The following is a 27,045-nucleotide window of genomic DNA, read 5'->3' as shown; positions in this document are numbered from 1 at the left end:
AAAAAATTATGATTCAGAAGTGTTGGAAGGTTACATCACTTTCAATGGAAAAGGATGATAGATGAAGCTGTTTGGAAAAGAATATGATGGGTGCATGTCATGGAATTTTTTATTTTATTGCTTTTTCTTTTATATTTGCTTATTTTACAGATCTAACACGCCTTGATTAACAAATATTAAGTATCATAAAGGCTACAACGTACTCTTTGTTAAAATTTCATTTTATTATTATATCCACTATTCGAAAAATTCATTAATCAGCATTATACCCTCTTCAACAACAACCCTTAAGTAGCCACTGTCGAATCAGCCTATAATCCATTAAAATTTTATTTTATGCTTAGAAAACAAAGGCCGCAAATTGGTTGAAAAAAAAATATCGAAACCTACGAAGAAAAATTCCTATTATGATCAAATACTACATGGAATTATAATGCGAATATAGAACTCACGATTTCTTTAATAGAAGAAGCTTCAGTAATTTTTTTATCAGCGAAATTTATGTAGATACATCCTACAAAGTTACACCTGCAGTGTAATATCGAAATGAAAGTTTGTAAGTCTGCAGATAGTGCTCTAAAATACCGGACATCAGTGTGCAGCGCGTCTGTTTGGCAAAGTCTTTGAAGGGGCTTTTAAAGGATTAGAATTTATTTCGAGTGTAGCCCTTAAGCTATGCGGTGTGCAACTACCAGGATTTGCTGCAATAGGGGGAGGGCGAGAACGAGAGAGAGAGAGATTAACCTTGCAAAACTACCAGTTGCCAGCTTTCAATTTCAGAAATTGTAAATATGCATTGAAGCAGAAAAAAACAGTAACGGATTTTTTTAGAGCCTTGTGTTTTCAGTTTCATATCAATAAGGGGCTTAAACAGACCATACACTTACTGAAAAAAATCTTTAAAAAACTGTGCAGAAAAAAATTTACTTTTTCAAGGATTCTATAAATTTTCTTGAAACTTTTTATTTTGTTTTCAGACAATAGCAGTTGATAAGAACAATGAATGCACTCCAGATACAGGAAATATCTAATCCCATTTAATCTATTGATAAACCGAACAAAATGGGCTCAAATCGTACTTTCTAGGAAGCACAACTCGTCCAAATCTTCGGCTATTGGAGATTAATTAATACCTAATCCTTTTTCAGAGCGACGCTGGAATTCAGTTCGATTGGAAACTCCTATTTTACTAGGTGCTCAATAAAGAATTTATGTGCAATGCCCTGCACTAGCGTGCGAATTTATTACCACGGTCAGATATCCTACGTTATTCTATACGGGCTTCAGCTACTCACTCTACAATGCAGAGTATTTGCAACAGAATGTTGGCTCCTTGATTAGACGATGACCAAATTCCAGCTAACTCAAGAGAAGAGAACCACCCGTATAGCCCAATTCATTGTATTTGGAGGATACCTGACGTGATATGATGGATCCTAGATGACAGTAGGCTCAATATCTGAACCGAACTTCTGTGATACTTGTTCCTGGAGGATTCCTCCCAAATGGACTCAGACTGGAGCTTACCTCGATTATTTGATATCGGTGATACTGATCTCAAATAACCAAGTTCTCTCAGAGAGATTCCTTCCAACCAGCAACCATCCAAGCCTTTGACCGTGACTTCTTAAGGTTTGCAAGGAATAAAAATTACCGTCGCAAGATTTTAAATCCAGAAATCCTCCCCCCTTCAAGATTCCTGCCCAATAGGAGCAGTGGACATACCTCGTGGTTAAGCTCTTTCTTCATTAATAAAATAAACTGTGGTTAATTTTTAAATCTGCCTGATTATTAGCGTATAAGCATATATATGTATGTGCCTATTTTCTTTACCATGTCTGTCAGTCCGCATATCATAACTCGGCTCCTAGTGGATGCTTTCCAAGCCGTTTTATATTTGGGCGTTTTAGAAAGGTTTGCCAAGCTGTTCTAAATTACATTTAAATTGGACCAATAGGAATCCGGAAATTATTTCTATTGTCATACATATCACATAGGCTATCCGTATATTGTAGTTGAAGCACCGGATATTACGTTTTTTGGCATGCACTGATTGGAGGAATGTGCCGAAGCTCAGAAATGAATACATTAATTAGTTTTATAACTTTTGCTCTCATTTTGTAATTGGACTGCATCCCATACCTTCTGATAACTAGTATTAGCAACAAAAATCCTATATTTACTTATTTAAAGATAACACAAGAGTTGAAAATCAATCTTCTACACGCAGGTGACATAATATACTAAGAATGAAAGAACGCTGCTCTGCATGAATTATAAATAATTTACAAAACGGCACTTACCGCTTTTCTGTCTACAAGCAGAATAGTACGAATAATAATAAACAAACATCAGTAATAAAAACGTGAGTAACAGTAAAAAGTGTACAGACCGAACTCACCTCCATGCAATGATTTGATGGCAGCCGCAAAGGTAGAGGAAGATTCTGATTGGTCCCGGTTGGACGTCTGTGGTAGCTGTATAATCTTAACAGTTCTATTTCCTGGTTGAACAGGCTACGATTCCATCGCGGCCTCGAGAGAAAGCTGCGCTATGTTGATTGGCTCTGCTTTGAAACCACTATGAACTACGTAGGCCTTGATTTCTGAGGGTGGCATCTGAGTTTGGGGAAGAATGCAATCCAGAAGGGGGAACAGTAAACCTGCCAGTGTTTCTATTGAGGTTGGCATTTTGGCTGTGTTGAATGGATCAGGCATCTGTGACCTCTCTCTGGCAACGATTCTGCGAGATCTGGAGGATCTATTTGGCGTACGAACTGAATAATATTAAGTTATTAACCCCTGGCATGGTGCCGTGAAGGGTATTGTATGGTCGTGGTACCTGCGTGTACCGATGTACTGTACAATAAAGATCTTAAAGATCTTATTAAACAAATATCAAACGTCTGGTTCGTTTAACATAGCGCATGCGCCAACAGAAACATTTGACATTCACCGTCCTCCTTCCTGAATCGGCTTGTTCCCCGACCTCAGAAGCCACTCTAAGAAATACCTCCGGCCCTATTCTCCTCTGACCCCTCACTGAGTTACACTTCGCTCACCTGCTCCCACTTCCAGGGTTGCTTCTGCCCACGTCCCTAAGCATTCAAAATAGACTTTACAGACAGCATACCAAAACAAGTACCGTTCATTCATTCCCCAGTAATTATATATAGATAGCATTCGAATTAAGTGCATATTAAAAATAAGACAAGCCAATCAACTAAACGTAGCTTTCCTTCGGGACCGCAAGATTAGTAATTGTTGACAGTATACAGCTCTCACAGACGTCCAACACGGACCAATCATAATCTCCTAGCGATCAGCATACCCAGTTTTTTCTCTCGAGGCCACGATAAATCGCAGTCTGTCCCACTCCAGTAAATAGCAACTGAGAGAAATGCAGCTCTCACAGACGTCCGACTCGAACCAATCACAATCTTCCTCTACTTTTGTAGTCGCCATCAAGTAGCTCCATAGAGGTGAATACGTCTTCTGTAATTTTTTCCCAATCTACTCTTCCTAAAATCTGTTCTTCAGGCTGTAATACTTGCCCCTTACTTTTTTCCTATTTCTGCTAATATTTATTTTCCTTTGTTATTATTCGGCCTATACGTAAAAAAAAAAAAAAAAAAAAAAGCTTTAACTGCTGTACACTTATTATCGAGCTGTTTCATTCTTAATGCATTTTATTTGTAAAGAACAAAATATTTATAACCCATAATTACGAAAAGAAATTAAATAACATTTAGTTTATAAATCGTATATAATTTTTTTATTCTGTTTTATTTTGATTTATTCTTCTTTGATTATATTTATATTTTTATTAAATTGTCATTCTAGTGCTCGTACTACTTCATTTTATAAAATCACGACCTTAATTATAACTTGAAAAAAAAATGGTGTTTAAAGAAATTTGCTTTTAGTTATTATTATCTTTAAAAACCGTTTATAAAGTTTAAGAAATTAAACTTACATTTCCTTATTCAAATTATTTTATTTATAGTTTGGAGAATAAATTCAATAAAATTGTATTAAAGGGTTGATTGTTTATATTATACTTAAATGAAATCTGGATTAATATTAATTTAAATCTGGATTAATATTAAATAAAATCTGGATTTATATTTCTCGAAAGCCCAGTTACACTTTGGCAGATCATACTGAATGTGTCAGTAAAAACAATAATAAATAAATAAAAACAGACACTCGAGAACTCGTCACGAATACTTCCAGATGTCATATGAATACAGATATGAACTTTAAGTGCTATAATGGGAGGAGTGAATGAACTCATAATAAGCGAAGTTCTGTCTTCCATATTTGGGGTTTATTACTTGAAAAGCAAATGTAAGGAGATGGCCATCTTAAATCTATATGATTTCATTCTTCCATAAGTTGAAAATATCGCACGTTGAAGAACAAAACTAGAGAAAGATATTCTGGAACCATGTTTTTTCAGTTTCATATCGATAACAAGTTTTAATAGATCATAAACTGACTAAATAAAAATTTTAAAAACTACGTAGAAAAATTTTAAACTTCTTAAGGATTCTAAATTTTTATTTTCATAACAAAATTGTCATGATTACGAAAAGAATAATGTGTATTTTAAAAATAAAAATGTCCTTTAAAAATACCGCTGACCACCATAACTGTTTATATTTTCTTGGGGTTAGTATTAGTAAGATTTGATTTATTGATTGTTGTTCAGCGCCTTATACACCTCAACCAGATCTTCCCTTACAATTGATCTCTCTTGATTTATTTAAGACAACATATGACTCAAACTCATTGGCCAGTAGTGGATTGGGGTGACATTAGCACCTCTCCTGTCCCAGAGGACCTTCCCGGTATCTAATTGACGCTCTCATTAGCATTCTCAACGGTCTGATACACTCACATGCAGTCTTTTTTAATTATAACTGAATATATACCATCAACTCTTGGAGCCTTTTCCCTTCTCTCCCTTAACCTCAGCAGCTTTCCTAACAAACGCTTCTCTGAGATCATTATATCGCTTAATTTACATCAATTGACTGTTCAGCATTCCCTAGATTCCGGCTGGCTTTCGACTGTAAATATCGTTGAGGATTATCTATTTAACTCATCAGTCATTTCTGCTGGGCTGAAGGCCGGAGGAGGGGCCAGAGATTAGGGGTCTACAGTACACGGACCCGAAATTCATCAAGGGAAGCCCGACCGAAACCTTAATATTACATTTAAATAATTAAAAAATGACTTGTTGCTTTCTAACCTTTACATCTACATGTGGATCCACACAGTTACAAAGACAATGCAAGCCTTTCATGCAGTTTGCGCCGTGGCCCACAATAGCTCTCTACTTCCTTGACTGGACTTTCTATTTATAATGTCCATACCAATCGGAACTACGAGACAGTCTGTAGCTGCCCCAAGCCTATTTCTTTTGCTCAATTAAAATTAAGCGTATTCGTTCCAGTAGAACGAATACGCTTGTGGCTTCGATGATAAATTCTCTGGATACTTTTCATATTATTTGTATTCGACACCATGTAGTATTCAGTCCAGTTAATGGAGCCAAAGGAATATCTCATTCCATTATAGTCCCCTCTCTTGAAATTGAATCTTTTGCATTTACTTTTGATTACATAGGTTTTTTAGATCCGATACATTTTACAGTGTTGTAGTCAGTGCTTTCTATTGGTTTCTCCACTACCCACAAATTTAAATGACAGAGGGAAAGCCTGAAAGATGACCCACACTGTAGAAAACCTGAAACGTCCATCACTCCAGAAGTTATTGACAGTGAGCGTGATCTGGTGATGAGTGATCGATGAGTAACAGTTCGGTACATTTCCAGCGTCTTGGGAATTTGATCTGGGTGAGTGTACCACATAATAATAACAGTACCACATAATAACAGTGGTTTTCGCTGAGAAAAAGGTGTCAGCATGATGGATTCCAAAGTTGTTGAGTGTAGATAAAAAATGTACAAGAGTTGTCAAATCAAGTAAACATTTGCATTGTTTTCAAGCAGATCCAGCAAATTTCCTTTCAAAGGTTTGTGACCACGAATGAGACGTGGGTCCAACACTTTCAGTCAGGGACAAAGGAGCAGTCCAGTCAGTGGAAATACAGCGATTCTGCGTTTCCCAAGAAAGCCAAGTGAATTTCTTCGAAGGCAAGTTAATGGCATCGGTTTTTTGGGATAATGATGGAGAACCTTCAGCAATGCAAACAGTCACAGTGGCACATTACTCAGACCTTGTGAGGCGTTTGCGTGGAAACATCAAAGACAAGCGCCGAGGAAAGCTCAGCAAAGGAGTCTTGTTCCACAAGGACAAAGCGTCTGCTCACAACTTTATCATTGCCATGGCTGCACTACATGAGCGTGGCTTTGAAATCTTGAATCATCTTCCATATTCATCAGATCGAACTTTCACCTATTTCCTAATTTGAAAAAATTATCTGGCTGGCATCCATTTTCCCACCTACAGTAACGTCATTCCAACGCATTGCAGCATCAGTGGCAAAAGTGTATTCCTCCAGAGGGAACTATGTTGAAAAGTAACATGTTCCAAGACTTCTCAAATAAACTCTTTATACTCAGGTCACGAACTTTTCAAGAGCCCCTCCTATAGACAAATTTAGTTTTGTACTTTTTGCTTTTGAAAACCCTGATAAACCCCTTATAATTATTTAAAAGTGTTTTTCCATGTGGACATCGATTGCTGAAGGATTTTTCTTCTACTGCACTTTTCCTTTCATTGTTCAAGGTTAATGTTTGCACACGAGCACTCTAATATTAAGAATAATTTTGTCCCATAAGACCGGCCTGAGCTGATCGTATGTTGTTCTTGTAGTAGGGTTTTAAGAACATCAGCGACTCAGTCCATATTGCTCCTTATATACTGTGTGTAAATTGCGTGTCTTCTGTGGTCGATTTTCGGTTTGCTGAACAAAAAACCTGAGTTTCAGGGAGAAAAACCATGCTACCCTCGCCTGAGACCGACTAACTTAGCCACCTTGTGAAAAAGACCCATAGAAATTCCTCGCGTCATCGGCAGGACTCGAACTCAGGTCCTTTCCAGCCGGTGTGGAGAGAAAACTGACTTTTCTAATTCCTCAAACTAACATTTTCCCTTAACGTTTCCTGAATGACATTAACAAAAATCCTTGTACCACCATCCTTACAAATAAATTCCATTTATCAGTTGAAGCCAAAGAGAAGACAACGAAATAATCAGAACACAATGCAGCTTCATAAATATTCGATTAGAATATTAAAATGACATCTTAAGAAAAAAAAAAAGTGTCTAAATAAATTTGCTTTTTTGACTAAAAAAAACTTAAGAAAATAGCTAGATCTTAAAAAATATAAACTTTCATTTTTCAAGACTATTATTTTAAGAGTAAATGCAATAAAGATTTTTTAAGAAAAACGAGTTCTTTATAAGAATTCTCGTTTATACTATCCTTAATCTAATGAAATCTTTAGATCATTGCCCAAAGGCAGGCCAACCTATACTTCGACAGACCAGGCTGAATGTGTTAATACAAAAAACCAGAGACACCGGAGGACACGTCACGAAGCGTTCCAAATGCTTCTAGATGTCAAGATGGATACAGATAAGAAGTTTAAGTGCTATTCGGGTTTGAATTTCTCACAAAGCACAACCTTTTTAATATTTTGTGTATTTTAGTCAATAAAAACTGCATGGGAGGAGTGGTACGTACTCAAAATAAGCGAACTACTATCTTCCATTCTTTGTGTTTTATTACACGAAGCGCAACTGTCAGAGAGAGAGAGAGCGTGACCCCAATACACATCTTGTACGTGATATGGTGCCACCACTAGCTTCGATCTGCCTCGTGCGTGACATCCATGCATAAAGTGTAAATTGTAAGTTCCTCATAGCTTGACATGCGTCTTTACTGAACTGCAAGTAGCGCACACAGAGAGAGACAATTGGGGGCCCTCCTCGTTCCTAACTAATAGGCAGATGAGATCAATCATCTGCTATCAAAAGTTTTTATCACTATGACATCCGTGCGTGATATGTCGTTAAAAGTGGCTGCATGGGTACATTATCTCCTGAACGGTTGTGTTGTTAATAGGAGAACTCCAATCACATTCTTTGCACAACGGCGAAGGGATCTATAGCGCAAAAACGATACGAGAGACGGAAATTTTAATGAGTTTACCGGACGAAAATTGCGTCACAAATCAGTGGGATGGCATTTTTAGGGATAAAGTGGGAAATTCTTATTTGTTTTTCGTGATAATTTCTTGTTTGGCTTCTTACTCACGAACGTGCCGGCCTATCTACTGACTACTAATAAATGAGTTGCTCGAAGAGCTTGGCAGCTCTACTGGTCTGTGTGGGCTTGTGTGTCCCTCGAGATGATCAAGGATGTCTACCCACTACTGCGACACTTTACACAAGAGCGAATGTTATGAGCTTATTTAGACTATTTGAGACAAGGTTGTCAGCCGTTCTTGAAGTCATTATTTGAGAGATAACGAGAGAAAAGTCTCAGATGGATGAAGATAGGGGAACGATGTTAAATGGCATGCATACTTAAAGTGAGAATGAGAAAGAGGAAACGATTGGTTAGATATGGGAGTGAGCTTGACAAATTCATGGGGAAAAAAAAGAAAAACAAGATGCGAGTGGAGAGAGATAATTACTGTCCTGTAGTCAGTAATCTGTCTCGTAATTAACACGCCTTGTCGTAAATAATTAATTACTGTTCGGCAATCAAGAGCATTTTGCTTCTCTTGAGGACTGAATTACTGCACGTTGTTGGATTATAAGGTTTTATTGATAATTTCTGCCCTATTTTTATTTATTATCTATTTATAGATCACAGGCAGGAATTTAGACTTTTCTTTTGCGATCCTCATAAAAATATTTCGTAATTTTGGAAAATGTGTCCTCTGATAATGCTATTGGACGCAGTTTATGACTACCCATACTGCATTTTCACCATCTGGATGGTTCTGTTATCCAAAAGTAAAACTAGCTCTCTAACAAACTACTTTTCCTACAACTGCATTTATGATTTTCACAGATCTTTCTCTTCTAATACGAATTCATCAAACAATCCTTCGATGTGTCCATCGATTTTAGACCAGAAAGAGATCAGACTTGTCCTTATGCCAAAAATTTAAAATTAACCCTTATTCCGTGTCGTCTTTTCACATTTTTTGGTCGACAGGCATTTTCTTTGTTTACAACTAGTTAATTCTTAAGGCGAAAAGGAGAGAGGCAAAACTTCACCATTGTTCTATTGACCTTACTTCAACCATGGAAAAATCCACTGACTGCCACGTTATCTATCTTGAAACCTGATTGATAATCATCAGTATAGATCTCTCAGTAGGCAACATTTTGGCTTATGGCACTCATCTTTGGACAAATTCCACGGAAAAGTCTGGAGAAACTCCAGTTGTTGTTCTAGACATTTCAAAGTATTCCATCTAGTTTTTTGTAAAGGGCTTCTAAGCAAAATATCATCTTAATGATTTGTCTTAACAAACTGTTCTCGCTTTATGGAAGTTTTCTTTCCCTCCAGCGTTTTTCTATTGAACCACTATCAACTAAAGAGAAATTTAAAATCCACCCTGTCCAAGAATCGAAATATCTGTACAAAAAAGTATACAAATTCTCTTTCAACTGTACGCCATACTACAGATATTTCAATGTGCATTTTCATCACGATTATATTTAAATTTCATTATTAAAAAAAAAAACAAAAAATAGATTTTTTTTAATCACTAAACGAGGACAAAAGGTTTATCCATTACTTAGTAAGGTCGGACTTTTAAATCTTAACCTATCATGTTCTAAATAAAGTGAATCTCATTCTCAGTTTGGTTTTCTTTTATTATTTCTATTTTTTTCCATATTTTCCGAGTATTTTTCGTTTAATTTAATTAATTATTCATCTTTTTTAAAAATTCTGCATACGTTCTTTTAATGTTGAACTCTAGTATACATAAATCACTGTTTTGTTTAAACACTATCTGCATTTTCATGTTTACTCTTTCCCACTCCATCTTCAGAACAAAACGTGTTTCTACGTTTAATGACTTGTGTACGCGGTAACATCTGCTATCTGTCACGTGATTTTTTTTAGTGTTGTTAATGTACCGAAACAAGATATTCTACACTAGTAATTATGTAGTGTTTTTCTGCCAATTTAATAATGCAACTATGTTCAACGTACCTCAATACGAACACGAGAAAAAGTACTACCAATTATCAAACCTTGCAGCTGTACCAGAAAATGCATTTTTTAAAAAAAGACCGCTGTTTGGAGAAACCGCAGGTGAACCAATAACCAATTGAAAATGGTAAAAGTAATTGCCCGTTCAAGTTAAAGCTCTGCACAGTTCAAGAACTTCAACGCAGTTAAAAAAAAAAAAAAAAAAAACGAAGGTGCGATAGAATTCTAATTCGTAGTATCCGCGTCTCATTCCAGAAACTCGTTAAACTTTGCTAATGAGATCTTTGTGTTTTTCATTTTTCGCTTCGTATTTGTCCCTCCTTCCATTTATATTTTTTTTCTTACGATTGCCTTCTTTCTTCCACTTGCAATGACGTCTCAACGCTTTATCATATTAAAGAAGCGTTTTCTTTCTATCTATCCTTTGTGCTTTTTCTTAAACCTGCGCGCGTACAGGAATTCCGAATCTTGAATTAAAACGAACACCACGTAGTACGCCTTTAACTCCTTCGAGTAACTGGACTATTTTGATGATGGAAATGATCCGAACAGCTCTCTAGAGTGCTATTCCTCCTCTCATTCTCTTCTGTTTATTATTCTTTGTTCACGGACTTCAAATCAGAGCGTGACTGTTTAAAGTCGATCAGTAGATAGAAAGAGCCTCTAGCTAATCGATTACATCAGGAATTTTCCCATTATGCACCGGAGAGTGAGAAGTTAAGAGCAACATCCGTTAACGGACGAAATTTGATGCATTCCAAGAAATAATCTACTTTTATTTTTACGTTCATAAAACTCCAAATTCACCAATATGGCGCCGAAAAAAGAATTAAAAGAAAAAAAAAATAAATCGGCATGTTGCGTGATGCACGTGCTGAAGATAGAGAGAATTGGATTTCGTCTGCATGAATCGCGTGTTTGGGTTTGTGTGACACCTAGTGTTCACTTGCCACACTTCAAAATATATTTATTCTATCCATCACGTACTTACGATATAGTTCCGGTGATTATATAACGGTTTGTTTTTAATGCATCAAAAAACGATGTTAATGTTCAAATACAATCGCATTAGCTAGAAAAATATGATATAAAGAGATACTAAATCATTTCTAGACGCCATTTTTTTTTTTTTTTTTTTTTTTTACAAGAAATATTCCAGTTTTTAAATGAATCCTTGTAATATTTTGAATCTGGAACTGTAATGGAATCGGAACTGTAAAAATTTAATGTCTTAAATATGGATAGTTTTTATTTATTAAATAATCGCAACTTTGGAATATTCTTCAAACAACTCCTGGCTTATAAGTATGTAATATGTACTGAGAAATTTTATAAATAAATATTTCACGAAAGCATCCACAGAAAATATTCCTATTTGTAAATGAATCCCTGTACTATTTTGAACCTGGAACTGTAATGGAACCGGAACTATAAAATTTGGTGTCTTAAATATGGATAATTTCATCTTAAGTATTTTGATTAAGATATTTTTATTTATTAAGCAATCTCAACTTTGAAATGTTCTTAAACAACTCCTGGTTTATGAATACAGTATATAAAATGAACCGAGAAATTTTATAAATGAATATTTATAAACGTTTGTGAAATTTGTCACACTTCAAAATATATTTATTCTATCCATCACGTACTTACGATATAGTTCCGGTGATTATATAACGACTTGTTTTTAACGCATCAAAAAACGATGCTAATGTTCAAATACTATTGCATTACTTAGAAAAATATGATATAAAGAGATACTAAATCGTTTATAGACGCCTTAGCATTTATGCATTATAATTATTATTTTTTTAATATGACAAATTACAGGAAATATTCCGATTTCTAAATGAGTCCTTGTACTAATTTGAACCTGGAACTGTAATGGAACCAGAACTAAAATATGGATAATTTCATCCTGTCTTTCGATTAAGATATTTTTATTTATTAAATAAATAATAAATTATTATTTATTAAATAAATAAATATTTATTAAATAAATAATAAAACAATTCAAAAATTTTATAAATGAATATTTCACGAAAACATCAAAACCAATTCAGCACTATCGAATATTCCATAATCTTTTCTCTCTCTCTCTCTCTCTCTCTCTCTCTACCCCTATTGGACAATACCTTTGACGTCCTTTTCTTAACTTGGAACTCTCTTTCCACTTACACAACCCCCAAATGTACACCATTTTCACGCTATGGGAGTCATCGATTTCTCCTACAGTATTATTACATAAGTGTAAAGTGGTGTTTTTCCAAGTTCTCCTTGGATTTTCTTGCTCGGGAACATCTCTAAGAAATGCGCCATGATGTCATCAATAAATACATGACTTTTGACTACAGTATTTATAATCAACTGCTGTATTCTTAAAAAAAAGAAACGAAAATGTTTAAATGATATTTGGTCATTTTACTAAAAACTTTCATCAAAAGGGTCAGTATTTTTGACCAGTTGAAACTGTCTTCTGACGGTTTCAATGCTTTTTTATGCTCTGATAAAGGACTGACATTGTTGCACCAGAACGTTACATTACAATAGAAATACATAAGCAGTATTTCTGCTATAAGTGAACATTTTAATTCCCAAATAATTAAGTTAAATATTATATGAATTTGATGATAAGATAATTAATAAATAACTTAAGCAATTTATTACAATGTTTTCTTCACGATGAATTTTGTGTATAAATAGTTTTAAAGAGATGCTCTTTCTCACTGGTCCTCGTCAGTATTTATCCATTAATGAATTTAAATAAAAAATAACGTTGTTAAATTAGGATTCACTTTACTAATCGCACCATCAACAGGTAATAAAACCCCGAGGTGCATCCGCTGAGCCTAGAACGACTTCTCCGCCCGACTCATTTTCTTAGGCGTGTGTAAACGAACATGTAGTCGTATCCATAAATCCTGACAAATCACACTTGTCGGTATAGAGGAAGTCTTCTCATCTAATAATTTTATTGCACGCAAAAAAGAAAAGAGAGCTTCTCTTTACGTCAAAATGCGTCCCTTGACTCTTCGGAGTGTTTATATGCCAAGCACGTGCGAAAGGAAAACACTAAGAGCGATTTACAGGTACATGCAACTAACACTATAAATCGAATTTGGACTGCGGAGGGTAGACAAGAAGAGAAACGTAATTTGCAGGCGCTCTCAAAGTACTCTGGGGGAAGGGAATAGGAAAAAAACTGGGGAGGAGGGGGGTTTAATGCATTCGCAGAAGAAGAAAAAAGAGAACGGTGGAACAAGGGAGTATTATGATAAGAGAAAAAGACTTCAGACTGGGTTCTGAGAATCAATAGAGACAAAAAGCGAACACTGAAGATGAATCAACCGAGGGGCGAGCTTTTCTACAGTTCCCCAAACTTCTCATCACCCTCTCGGTTACAGACATAACGTGGGAACAAATAGAGTGTACGCCGTACTTTTCGATTAACTACTTTTCCAGAGAGTCGGTATCGTAGATGGTAGCACTATTGATCGCACTTGTATAATAGCAAATACGAAGAGTTTATGCTTAAGAGGTTAAAGGGGTGTTCGCAGAAGTGGGGGAAAGGGTACTTATCGCTTCAACAAGTGGCATGTTAAACGCATCCCTGGTTTTTTTGTTTTTTTTTTTCTGAAGTTATCCCAACATGCTTCCTCCCAGCCATCAAACTTTCCCACAAGCCTATCGTAATCACTTATCCTCGATAAATTGAAAGGGCGATGATCCGAAGAAGTAGAAACGCACTTACCTCCCACTAGGAGAACAAAAAGAAAAGCTACGTTCTGCCTCCAGCATCCGGATAAGCGCGCCGATCCTGTCCTTTCCATTGTAATTGTAGCAACTGTCTCCCTGTCTGGTTAAGGCTCATCTCAGCGGAAGGATCCCGTGACGGGATAGATTCGGAGGCGTGGCTCACGAAGCTCGCGACCAATCGGGACCAGCGATCACGGGCGGGCAGATCGAAACGGTTGCGAGATGGAGTCTGTCTGTCTAGGGGTCGGTTTCGGAACGGTGTGCGTTCGCTGCCTAATGTCGTCCGGTTACGAAGGTTAGGTGTGTGCGTTAGATGATTGATTACTGACGGTGTCCTGGTAGTAAGAGGTGATAATGATGGAGGCCGAGCTGGGCAATTCGTAGAAAATTAATCAGAGCAGGAGAGAGAGAAATTTGTGCTTATTTGGTGATGGGAATAATGATAATGATACTGCTAGGCTATGCATTCTGTGTCTGATGGAGTTTTAGTGTGCAATGGGTAGACAAGCAGTCTCGCAAGTGTGCGTATAACCTCCCCCTCCCAAGAGCCGATTCATTTTACCGAAAAAATCGCAACGATCGGTACCTCTTTCAACGACCATGGGAACTCTTAAAGTAAATAAGGCTATTGACCCAACTCGGAGCTATCGAGAGTCGGCAATGACCTCCCAATGTACTTTAGAAAAGATGAAAGGCGGCTCCATCGCATCCGTTCTTATAAATGGAGGCAAATACACATCTCTTGAAATAATCGAAAAGTGAAGACGTATGGTAAATTAATCTAAAACAGAGCATTTTATAATTTTTCTTACCACTCTTAACTTATTACAATTAAATTATTATAAATTAGTAGAATTTTTAAACAAAATTAACGTAATTATTATTATTTTTAATATCGTATCACTTATATTAGAATTTATTTTGGTGTATTTACGAAATTTGAATAACTATTTTAATAATTAAATTAATAATAGTGGAGATGTGGCGCTTATCTGCATTTGTTTTGGTTTAATCAGCATTTAATATCGACTTTTGAATTTTGCATTACGTTATTGTAATTCGATAATAACTGAGAAAAACGTGTACGCGATTTTATAAAAAATAAAAGGAGGCAAATAAAAAACGTTTCAAGATGAATTATTGTACACAACGATTTTGTTAAGTTTGGAAGAGGCGACAGAAACCAACAATATGGTAATCGATAGTTACAGATGAGTTGACCGATAAGACACCAGAGGAACGTGTCACGTGATGCATCACAAGGAATGAATTGAGTGACGCAGAAGGAGGCTTTCTCCTATAACTGTGCACTTCATTAGGAAGGTGGAAAAAAAAGAAGGAATTGGTATTCAGGTTTTGAAGTGACAACAATACCACGAAATGGAGTTTAAAGTTCGATTTTTTGTCTCTTCCCATTAGGACATAAAAACAAAGACGAATGGTATTATTCAAGGAGCACTAGTTAAGAACTTAATATTCCCATATTTACATTCTTAGAGGGGTATTTTTTTATTATATTTTTTATATAAGTTATTTAATTTTATACGTACTCACTGGACTATTCACCAAGAGAAACAAATGTTTTGATCTGATCACTAGAGTTGTTTGTTTGGATATTTAAAGACTATTCAGCATTCTTTTTCAGAATGTAAGAAGTGTAAAAAATAAACTGTCTACGCTTATAGCACTTTTGGTTAAAGAATCTCATGACATAATTTGTTTAGTTGAAACATGGATGCAGGAACCTCTTCAGGATGTTTTCCTACTGCCGAAAAATCTCAACTACACGCCATACACGACATCTAGGATTAATCGAGGAGGTGGAGGTCAGCAATTATTTTAAAATCCAGCATTAAAGTTATTAACACCTACAACTCCTGTTCCTACAACTTTGAAGGAATTCCTCTTCTGATCCAAGTTAAAGATGATGTTATTAATGAGGTAATAACCTGGATCACCACTGATCATAAGTCTCAATCTAATATCATTATAATGGGCGACTTTAATCTCCACCTGCCCAAATATAATTTACAAATGAAGTTGCTGTCCGACTCCTTATAAGTTCTAGGAGCTTAAAAAATCAACGTCTCTGTGACAAAGGTAATCAAGCAGTTGATCTTGTTTACTCTAATCTTCAACTTCAAGAAAAACTGAGCAGCAACATTACATTTAGATCTGACCACAAAAGTATAGAACTGCAAGCAGCAATTTGCTGTGGGAATCCTCGCCCCCCCTCGAAATCATCAAAAGAATATCATCAATTAAATTCCTTCAGGAAGAAAAGTTTTTGCAGCTCTTGAAATATTGCCCATGGAATTCTCTCAAAAATATACCTATTCCGGACGCCACGTTTCTACTAATAAAATGGTTGAATCAATTAAAAACAGAGCCGGCATCCAAACTCGTAAGACTTTCTTTTCACTCCAAACCGTGGTTCAAATCTCATCTAAAACCATACTTTAAAAGGAAACAAAAATGCCACAGGCAGTGGAAGAAGTACAGCACTTACATAAAGTAGAAAAAGAGCAGAGCATTGTTTCAGCTCAAAAAAATTCAGGCGTACAAAAACTAATGTTCAAGCTCAAGCATAATAAAAGAGCACTTTCTTCAAAAACAAAAGCGCCCTTGCAGCATGGCCAGGCTTTGGAATGGATAAAATTCAATATGGAAACATGCAATTTTAACACCTTCACTGAAGATATGCAAAACAGATTTAAAGAATTCAGTTCTTATAAACACACAAATAGCGTGCAACATGAAAAGCTTCTTAGTCAAGCCCTGCTAATCAACCAACTTGTAAACAAGGATACAGTTAAGAAAATTATTAACCAATTATGAATTGATAGTAGTGAAGGCCCTGACGACATCCCTAGTTTTGTTATTAAAATGTCCAGTGCATACATCATTGATTCTTTAGTTCATATTATTTCCAGGTGCATTTCCCAGCCATTCCGTCTAAGACCATGGAAGACTTTTAGAATTACCCTGATTCCAAAACAGGCTAGTAGTAATAACCATATAAGCTATCGTACGATTGCTGTATCGTCAATAATCGCTAAAACTATTGATAAGATCATGCTACCATATGGATGCGATCTTCGCTAATGCACCTGTCAACACGCATTTTGGTCATAGAGGGCGCTCCACAACAAGCCTAGCTGACACCATTGTGCGCATCCAAACTGCGTTTCACGATAAGGCACAATGCGATGTCTTTTACTTAGACATCAAAGGTGCTTGCGACAACATTGATCACAAGAAAGCCATTGAAATACTAAAAAATCATTTCCTCATTGACACAATGGTTATATCTTATCTACAGTACAACCTAAATCACAGAAATCTCTTCTTCCCCACTAATACTGATAATATTCTCGTCAAAACCACAACAGGCATTCCTCAAGGAAGTGTTCTCTCCAATACTATATTTTCAGCATGTCTACAACCACTTCTACAAGAAAATCCAAATCTACTGGCTTATGCCGATGATTTAAGTTGTTTATTATTTCCAAATCCTGTGATGACATTTCCAAGGTTAGCCATGATGCGAATTTACAGATGTGCGGAATCATCAAGTATCTGAAGAATCTCAATCTGACTATAAATGCAAACAAATCTGCTCAAATAACTTATTCTTTACAGAAACAACCAAACCACATAGAAATTAAAATTGCAGATGTTTCAATTCCAAATGTATATGCTCACAAAGACCAAGGAGTTGCTATTGGTAAAAATCTTTCCTTTAATTCTCACTATGTATATGTTGCTAAAAAAAAGCAAAATGCCTAATCAAGCAAGAAACAGCAGCGATTCAAGATAGAAAAACAGTCATAAACCATGTTCAGAGATGCATTTTTCCCATTCTATCTTGTGGCTCCGAAATCTGGTCTAGTGCTCATCAAGTGAGATGTCCAGTATCCTCCATGTCAGAGGTTAAGAGGATCACTATTTGAAACAAAATAAAATACCCTTCAACATACCCTAAAGAGGAAATGCTATTTTAACAAAATACAGATAATAAGAATAGGGAATACAGAAAATAAAAATAATTATTAAAAAATAACAAGACTGTATTCTTTCGTGTGATAGTTAGCACAATTTGCAATATTAAGTAGATGAAATAAGCTCTAATTGTATGTGCCATTCGTATTAATAAAATAATTTAAAGTATTGTATTGTAATTTATACTTTTTTAGGTCAATGATTATGTTCATATTCTAAGCTAAATTAAACGAAACAGGTCTAAATTTGAATTAATAAGCTAAAATATGATTTACTGATTAATGGACTTAGTCTCCATCTGTCGGTAACTTGTTCGATAAATCAGTCTCTTTTTAAGTAATTAATAAAAAACAATAATAAATAAAAGAAAGTATAAAAGACCAATCCTAGAAATTATTAAAAATATTAATTAATTCGTAATAATAAATGCAATCTTAATAAAATTAAGATTATTATTAATAATTTATTTATTAGTAATTTCTTATGTTTATTTATTATTAATGTATTATTAATTTATTTATTAGTTATTGCTTATGTTTATTAAGATTATAGAAATAATATTTTTTTTATCATTTTGTTATTTTAATAACAAAATGCCGAAAAAAATATTACCTCTATAAACTTATTATTTATTATTATTAGTTTGTTATTTTAATAACAACATTTCAGAATTAAATTAAAAAGCCAAGGGTAGATGTTGGAAATCTTGACTGTGGATAGTTGAGTTATCGTGTTGAAAGAACCGATCTCAATCCAGGTAAAAATGAAGCATTACAGCATGAAGTTGTTCCGATACGATGGAAAAATATTTACTGAAGGTAACACGACCCAAAACCCAACGATATGACCCAACCCAGTCATTACCAACAGAATATACTCCTTACCATGATACTACCTTCAGCTGCTTGAATGATGGACACGAAGACAGTTTGAACGCATGGCTTCATTCTACCATTGGTGAAAAAACGTGTAAATCGAGACCTATTAGGATACATACACGATCTTTCTCAACTCTTTCACAGTTCACTCTTGGTGTTGGCGGCACAAGTCCAGCCGAATCATTCTTGTAGCACCAAAAACTACTAAATTCCAGATTCTTCAACTCTCGCTACATGGGTTGCTTGGAAAAGGATCTTTCTTTGCCTAAATTGAATTTTTCAGTTATTTGCACACTGGACCTTCTATTCCGACGCAAAATTCGCTTTAAATTCATGCCGTCTCGTTCATGGAGTACTTTCTGCCGCATTTCTTCCTTTTAGATGGTTGCTTTTAACACACGAGTGATTTCCTTTGTTTTCTCAAAGGTACTCCAACAATAATACCTTTCTGACAACGGAAAGATCTCCTGGTATGCCTATAACCAAGGGTACGAAGGAACTTGTTACCATACCATATGAAACATTACATTTTCATGCCGTACGTTTAATTATTTATTGATGCCAATTGCAAACGGGTTCTAATTCTTTGGCCAGTGAGTATATGTTTACGAAGTATAGAAATAACTGAATTTAAAATTAGCGAAACAGTAAAAATCAAAGCAACGATATCCATACTGAATATCATTTTAAAAACTGTAAAGAAATATGAACATAAAAAGCTAGGCTTTATATTGCCAAAATACCGACAACAATTTTCAGCTGGAGTGTCTAATAAAAAACAAGATATAAAAAAAAAAAATTAGAACATCTCCCATTTTTTCTCTGATTGAAAGTGAAGGATGAAAGGATACAGATCCCCCGTCCTCGGATAAGGCTTCGGAAAGATGAAAAGTATTAAAAAAACCCTTCTATATCGAATTTTAATGAAGGCAAGAGCTGGCGAGATATCCTCTAAGATCAGCAAAGATGGACACAATTTGGCGATGATAAATCGCTTCTGTGTTACAAGTGGTGCAGGGATGGATGAGGAATAGATTACAAACACTAAGGCTTAGAGACAGGAGGCCGCTTCACTTCTCAGATAAATGAGGGAACGCTAAAAACAAGTGGAAATGAGAGATAAGAAGTCATTAGTGAGAGAATATGTTGTGAAAGCGATAAAAGACACCTTCGTGAAACTAAACCCGATAAAAGAATAATTACAAATATCCCGTTGACAATCGAACATAGAAATAACATCCTTCTGTTATGAAAAAGCTCTGTAAAAAACATTAAAAATCCTATTTTTTGTCGATTGCACGTTGTGTTATTATATTGATAAGTTTTTTAGCGGTCCCGATGGCAATGTTTTGCTTCAGGAACTCATTTGAATAATTGTGTTGTTGTGTAATGCTAATTCAATTGCATACAAACAACGTATTAATTTAGACGTATACGCACAAAAAAATCTTCTCAAGACTCTTTATAACCATATTGAATTTCTTCTTGCGATCATTATTTGGTTCGGGATAATATGAGAATGGGAACCAATATTTCAGAGGTTAATACAAATCATAACTACTCTTGATTAAAATCAAATTAATTATCCAAATTTTCCAAGTCTTTCTGGTATGTTTTCACCCCATCTGCGAACTACAGCCTGATATTTTGCGGTATTATTCATACTTGATAAAATAATAATGACAAAAAATTTACTTTTTTGGTTGACTTCCTTATGACATATACACTGAGTGGCCAATTTATCAAGTATATCCGCATCATCCAAGGAATCCATCATTTCGGCAGACAGAGTCACGCGTATCCTCATCAGGATATAAAAAGGAGGCAGTCAGACCAAGAAAGTGCGTGTATAGTTCTACGAGAGAACGGATTAACAGCATAACATAGTAACTCTGAGTGTGGTATGCTAGTTGGTGCCAGGCGTGCTGGTGCAAGTAGACTTTACGCAGTGTCCACAGCGTACAGTGTCAAGATTAGTTCATCAAATATATAGATATATAATATTAAATAAAATGTGATGGTGTGGAGAGTTTTCTCGCGGTACACATTAGGTCCTTTGGTCCGAATGCCTCAGACTAAAACTGTTGCCGACCAGGTACTTCCTTTCGCACTAATAGTTTTTCTACACTGGCGGTCAAAACATTATAACCGCCTACCTAATAGTGAGTATGTCCTTCTCATTTTAAATCTCAATCCAGCTGTACTAAAGAGAAACAATCCACCCCCCTCGATACGAGTCATTTATATCAGAGGACCCTCGTGAACCAAGATATGATATCGATTATATATCTAAAGCAGTCGTTTCTTACAATGAGGCCTCTCAAAATACTTCATGCCTTCGCTTAAGCATAAGTTCTGACACCAATGGCAAATCCAGTTATGCACATATTGTTTCCCAACAGTCATCCTTCTATCAATCGCGACCTAAATCGCCTTTGGAAGTGATATTAATGGTCAATGATCCAACTTCTCAGAAAGATAGTTTTGTAAATAGAAGGGATGCCGAGAGGGCTAGTCCCGCTCACGGAACAATCCCAGCGTGGCCCAACAAAGCCAAAACAGTCGATCAATCCAACATATTGGAGACCATATACATATACATCAAGACTTGGAGCATCCACAACAGGTGCCAATATATCTAAATTCCTTGAGCAATAAATAGGGATCAAGGGGGCTGTTAAACCTTTGAAAACAAGATATCCTTCCTATGCCTCATTCAGCATTACTTGTGACAAACATGATGAATTAATAGTACTGGATATCGGCATCTAGCCACAAGGAACAATAATAAAAATGTATAAAGAATGGACGTCTTCTTCATCCCACCGCATGAGATCGACTACAACACAGGGATAGCAACCAACGTCAACTACATGCCAACCTGTCCCAACAATTTCCGTTAAATTCTTCTACCAAAATGTATGCAGATTCATCAATAAACTATACCCTCTACAAACCATCATGTTACTATTTGAATATTAGTTCATCTGCTTGACCGAAACCTGATTATCACATGGAAGGCAACTGGATGTAAAGGTCAGCCTCTCGCTTACCTCAACATCCATAATTCCAGAGATAGCAGAAGCGAAAGAGGTGTGTTGCATTACTGTACTCATCCAGTTACAAACAATTCAGATTCCAGGTGACCATATCAGATAACTCCGAAGCGTTGCGGAACAACTAACTACCCCTTCATTTTTTATTTAACATAGGTCTTTATTTTTACTTTTTCTGTAGGATGTAAATGCAAAGTGTGGTCATTAGAAAGAACAAATCTTAGCTACATCAAAATTTGTGTCCAAGGTGACCTCATCGTGTTATAGAAATTGAGAAAGATGCGCCCTTGACGCTTTTGGACGTGTAGTTTACTTGCGCATTCAGGACATAGATGTCAATGAGTTACGAAGTAATTCTTGATCGTTGCCAAAGATTTCAGCTTAAATTAACGCCGTTCATGTATCGGATGAATATCAGTTTGAGTGGGTGAATATATACTTGCATAGGCTTCGCAAAAGACCTTATTGATACTTTACTGATCGAACCTTGAGGATTTTTTATATAAAAAAATTAGGATCTTCATGTGTGAATTAAAAGAAAGACTCATTAAATCATATCGAATACTAAATTCTAATCGTTAAATAACGCCCACAGCCACTTTCTGTGCGAATTAGCAGCAAAGGATAAGAAGTGTTTTTTTTTTTCCACACAAAAATGTGTAGTAGCAACGAAACTGCCAATCGCCAATTTAAGAAAAAGTTAAGACTTGATTTTAGCTTGTGTGTAGGTGCGTGCATTAAGACCTGGAAGGGTCCCGAGAGAAGATTAATGACTTATCCTTTAGAACTAAATGCTCATTGAATGGCGATGCCGTTTCAGAAAAATAGCAACTTCCATCTCCATCCTTTTATCTGTGGTTCTTTGTTTTTGGCCTGCATATACAGTCTAGGGCTTGCATAAAACCGAGAAATTTCAAAATCGAGTTTAACCGAAGTTTACTCTTAAAACCGGTTTTAAAACCGATTTTCTCAGACTTAGAGAAAATAATTAAAAGCTTATAACACAGGTATTTATTTTATCTTGGGTAGATTGTACAAATCTTAATCAAATCTTTTAAACAAAATCTATCACCTCTTATAGTAAAAAAATTAAAAAAAAATTAAAATGCTCCAAAAAAGTAACCAGCTTGAGATTATACAAAATTACAAATTGTATTCAAATCCTTTGAATAAAAACTATCTTCTCGTATATTAAACAAAAAAATAATAAGCCCTATAATAAATAAATAAAAATAATGTGAAAAAAAAACAGATTGGGGAAATTACTTTACTATTTATTAATCAGCTTTTTTCTGAAAATGATCCTTAAAAACACAGTATATTAAGCATTTTTCCTGATAGACTTGACCTTATTTGTGTGTTAAAGAGACCAGTGATCGAAAACACTCTCAGATTGGACACTTGTTGGTTTAATGGTCAGCAGAGCTCTATAAACTTTCTCCAGCTTTTCACTTCTACTGCTAGTTGCCTCCAAAATTTTAAATTCTTTGCTGATTTCCAATTCACTCGGATATTTTGAAGGCTCTTCGGTTAATCTCTTTATTACACTATCATACTCTCGCATGAGTGTATCTCCAACATCGGAACTAGATGAGTCTTTGTTTTCTTCTAAAAGAACAGTTCGTTTATTTTCAGTTTCTTCATTCAACGCTAAGACTCCTTTGGAATGTTTAGCAAACAATATGATAAATCTCTTCAGCATGCTTTTTCAAAACTTGCTTACTTGGAAAATCAAAAGTTCTTGAACCTGAATCTTCTTTCCTAAACTTTTTGGGGTTGTGTAGATAGCTCAGAAAAGCCACAGTTTGGCAATTTCGTCTTACATTGTAACGCTGCAAAAGGCTTTGGTGAAACTTTAAAGCAAATGGGTTTTCTGCTGTATCGAGCTTAGCAAGCAGAAATTCTATTGAAGACTCTGCTTTAAGTAAGTCTGTATCTTCTGAGGTTATAGCCTTCAGAATCATTTCAACTGGTCGCAAAGTTTCACATAGCAATTCAAGTGTTTTCCAGTCATCGTTAGACACAGCTTCAGTTGACATAGAGCATTTGAAATGCAATTTTTCAATTTCAAAAATCTCTCAATCATATAGAATGTGCTATCCCATCTAGTCTTGCAATCTAATATAAGTTTATATTCTTTCCCATTAAATTTTGATTTAACAAAATTTTGTAATATGTCATTTTTGGTAGGCGATTTTCGAAAAAGCTTGCAAATTTTTCTGACTTTGTTAATAGTTTGTGCAATATTGGCCATTGGATTGAAGAAATAAATGAGTTCATCGGTAAATTCGGTTTGATAAAGAATGCCTTGCTATCTTTCTTCAACTTCTTCATCATCACTACTTTCTTCATTATTTTCATTTTCTTCATTGTCTTTGGGAGACTCAGAGACTGTGGTACCATAATTGATTGCTTTTTCATAAAATACATCTATAATTGACAGATGTATACAATGGGCTATACATTGTTGATGATTAGGCGTTGATGATGACTTGCCAAACTTAATCATCATTGCTGCTCCATCGGTGGTGCAATTAACAATATCCTCATCCAAATTCAAACCAAATTCCTTCAAGTGTCCATTCACAATTTGCTCAGCTCTTCTGCTATCAAGTGAACCATTAATCTCAATAAGACCTAACGACCAATGATTGTCTTTTGAATGCATATTTATATTCATATACCTTTTATTTTGTATAGACGTATATTCGTCTAAAGTCAATGAATACCGTGCACCCAAAACCAATGAATTTTTGAAATGCTGAATGAGTTCTTTCTTAGTTTTATAATAATTCAGAACCATATTTTTAATTCCATTCGCTGAGGCTGGTGGTAATTCATCGTATTTATTTCTCTGAAGGTGAAGGCTTGATTGTATGAACTCACTCTTGGCAATTGAATTAAAAGAAAATCCATCTAAAGCAGCTAATTTTGAAATCTCTTCTTCCATAGATTTTTTAACGATAACGTTTTCTAATGTTCTTACCATTTTTACGGGAGGTTCACTGTTATCTTGTTTAATGTCAATCTGATGTCTCCAGACGACTTCATTATCTTCTGACATTTCGAACATTGTGCTTCATCCTTGCTTTTTCGAGCAAAATAATTCCGTACATTCGATTTCATCTTAGACATATTAAGAGCAATAAATATTAATTAGTAGGAATTTATATCGCCGACAATTTTAAATAAAAATATTGAAGATAACAAAGGCACAATACTATGCGTCACTCCCGCAAGCACTGAATAAAAGAGTGTAAACGAGGCAAGTTTCAAAATTTTCACGAAAGAAATTTTTTATTTATTTACTTGCAATTTTTTTTCCCAATTAAATCTATTGTATTTTCAAAATTACATAAAAGCTAAATTTGGTGAAGCTGCTTTTTGGAGAACATTTGATCGCAAATTTAATAGGAATAAAGAAGCAAAAAACTTTCTACGATTGAAATTTGATGCAATATTCAGCGAATCTGTTTCTAGTGATTGAAATTTGATGCAATGTTCAGCGAATCTGTTTCTATTCGAATCTGGGTAACCATCAATAAGGCGCGTTCCATAACTTGCCTGGCGAACAAGATAGATGGAACGGAGAAATGTTGAGCATTTGCACTAGCCCCAAGTTACAGGCATAATCACAATTTAAACCAAGTCAAACTAGTCAACTAACGCACTAATTGTAAAACTAAGGATTAGAACAGAAGAACCCGTAACAGAAGACATGTGTACCACATTCAGAAAGGATGCCATACACCTCTAAATTTGTCTTGTATATCTGCCCCCTGACCATACAGAAGATTCACGAAGTGAACTGCTAGCATGGATAGCAGCCGACCTGGTCCCCAATACCCCGACCATCATTATAGGTAATTTTAATATGCCTACGCCTAGACATGATGAGGCTGCTGAAGATTTCATAAAAATCATTGGGACATTTCGCTTAGTTCAGCAGTTCACACCTCCTACCAGGGAAAACCAGATGCTGGAGCTATTATTCTACAATCTCCCACGCCTTAGTCTGACCGCTGAATACCACAACTTCCCTTTTGATCACTCTCCCACCACTTTTGAGTTCAACATTGCTAACGGCTCAAACGCTGGCGAAGCATCCAGGAATGCAGTGATGACCAAAACAGTATATTTCATGAAGTACTTAAACCCAGAAATCATCCTTGCACGTTTCACAGAAATGAACTGGAAGGATCTACAGCATGAATCAATAGACATGGCCATATCTAACCTGGCAAACCAGCTGGTTGAAATTGCTACCCAAGGGGCTTCCAAGAAAATAAAATTCTCTGACAGATCTAACACATGGTTCAATGCTGAAGGCTGGGAAGCATTCAAGAGGAAACAAAATGCTTTCAGAAAATGCAAAAAGTATCATAAGTCAGCTGATACCACATATACAAGAAAGAGCGGGAAACCTATTTTAAATATAACGAAATGCAATCCGGCATCTGTTACTCAACAGAATAAAGTGTGCAAAGCCTTTGTGGTGGAACCCCTTCTTACAATCTTTAATCAGATTTTAAATTCTGAAACAATCCCGACAATGTGGAATCACTACAGGATACAACCCATACTCAAAAGAAGAAACCCGAAAGAGCCTAAGGACTTTATACCAATCTCAGTGGGCTGCTCAATATTAAAAGTATTTGAAAGCCCATATGGAGAAGGTTTTGGTGAATCGTGGTCTTGGAAACATTGCTGCTCATCCCCCAGTCCATGATTAAAAATTAAACTAAACTATTAGGATCACCTAGAAAGTCACTTAAACTACCCATGTATACTATGTCTGTAAATTGCGTGTGGCCGATTTGCCTGCTCAGTTGGACGAAAGTTTTTCCAGGGGAAAGACCTTGCTGTATATGCTTGAGACCGACAATCTCAGCCACAGAGTGAAAAAAGTCCATAAAAATTCTTTGCGTCCTCGACAGGATTCGAATCCAGGCCTTTTCTACACGGTGTCGGGAGAACGGCGACGATACTACTGTGCAACCCTCGCAGACAAAGTCCATGATTAAAACTATTACATTAGGGTCACCTAGAAATTCACTTCAACTACCTATATGTATTGTGTCTGTAAATTGGTGTATTCTCTGCTCGATTTGCCTGCTTGGCTGGACGAAAAATCCGAGT

At 35.7% G+C, this 27,045-nt stretch overlaps 1 protein-coding gene across 1 annotated transcript in view; it reads right to left on the bottom strand.

The window, feature by feature from the left end:
* LOC150075217 (uncharacterized) overlaps positions 1–14,060 on the bottom strand; it is a 187,757-nt gene extending 173,697 nt beyond the window's left edge. The window contains exon 1 of the mRNA XM_090388773.1: positions 13,966–14,060. Coding sequence (XP_090244899.1) covers positions 13,966–14,044 — 79 coding nt within the window. The 5' untranslated portion in view covers positions 14,045–14,060. The remainder of the gene's footprint in view (positions 1–13,965) is intronic.
* Positions 14,061–27,045: the final 12,985 nt, after the last annotated feature.

The sequence above is a fragment of the Mastigoproctus giganteus genome, chromosome 14 (assembly GCF_048544385.1).
Source record: "Mastigoproctus giganteus isolate SK-2022 chromosome 14, ASM4854438v1, whole genome shotgun sequence".
NCBI lineage: Eukaryota > Metazoa > Arthropoda > Arachnida > Uropygi > Thelyphonidae > Mastigoproctus > Mastigoproctus giganteus.
The sequence above is the reverse complement of the archived record's forward strand: the minus strand, read 5'-3'. Positions and strand labels throughout refer to the sequence as shown.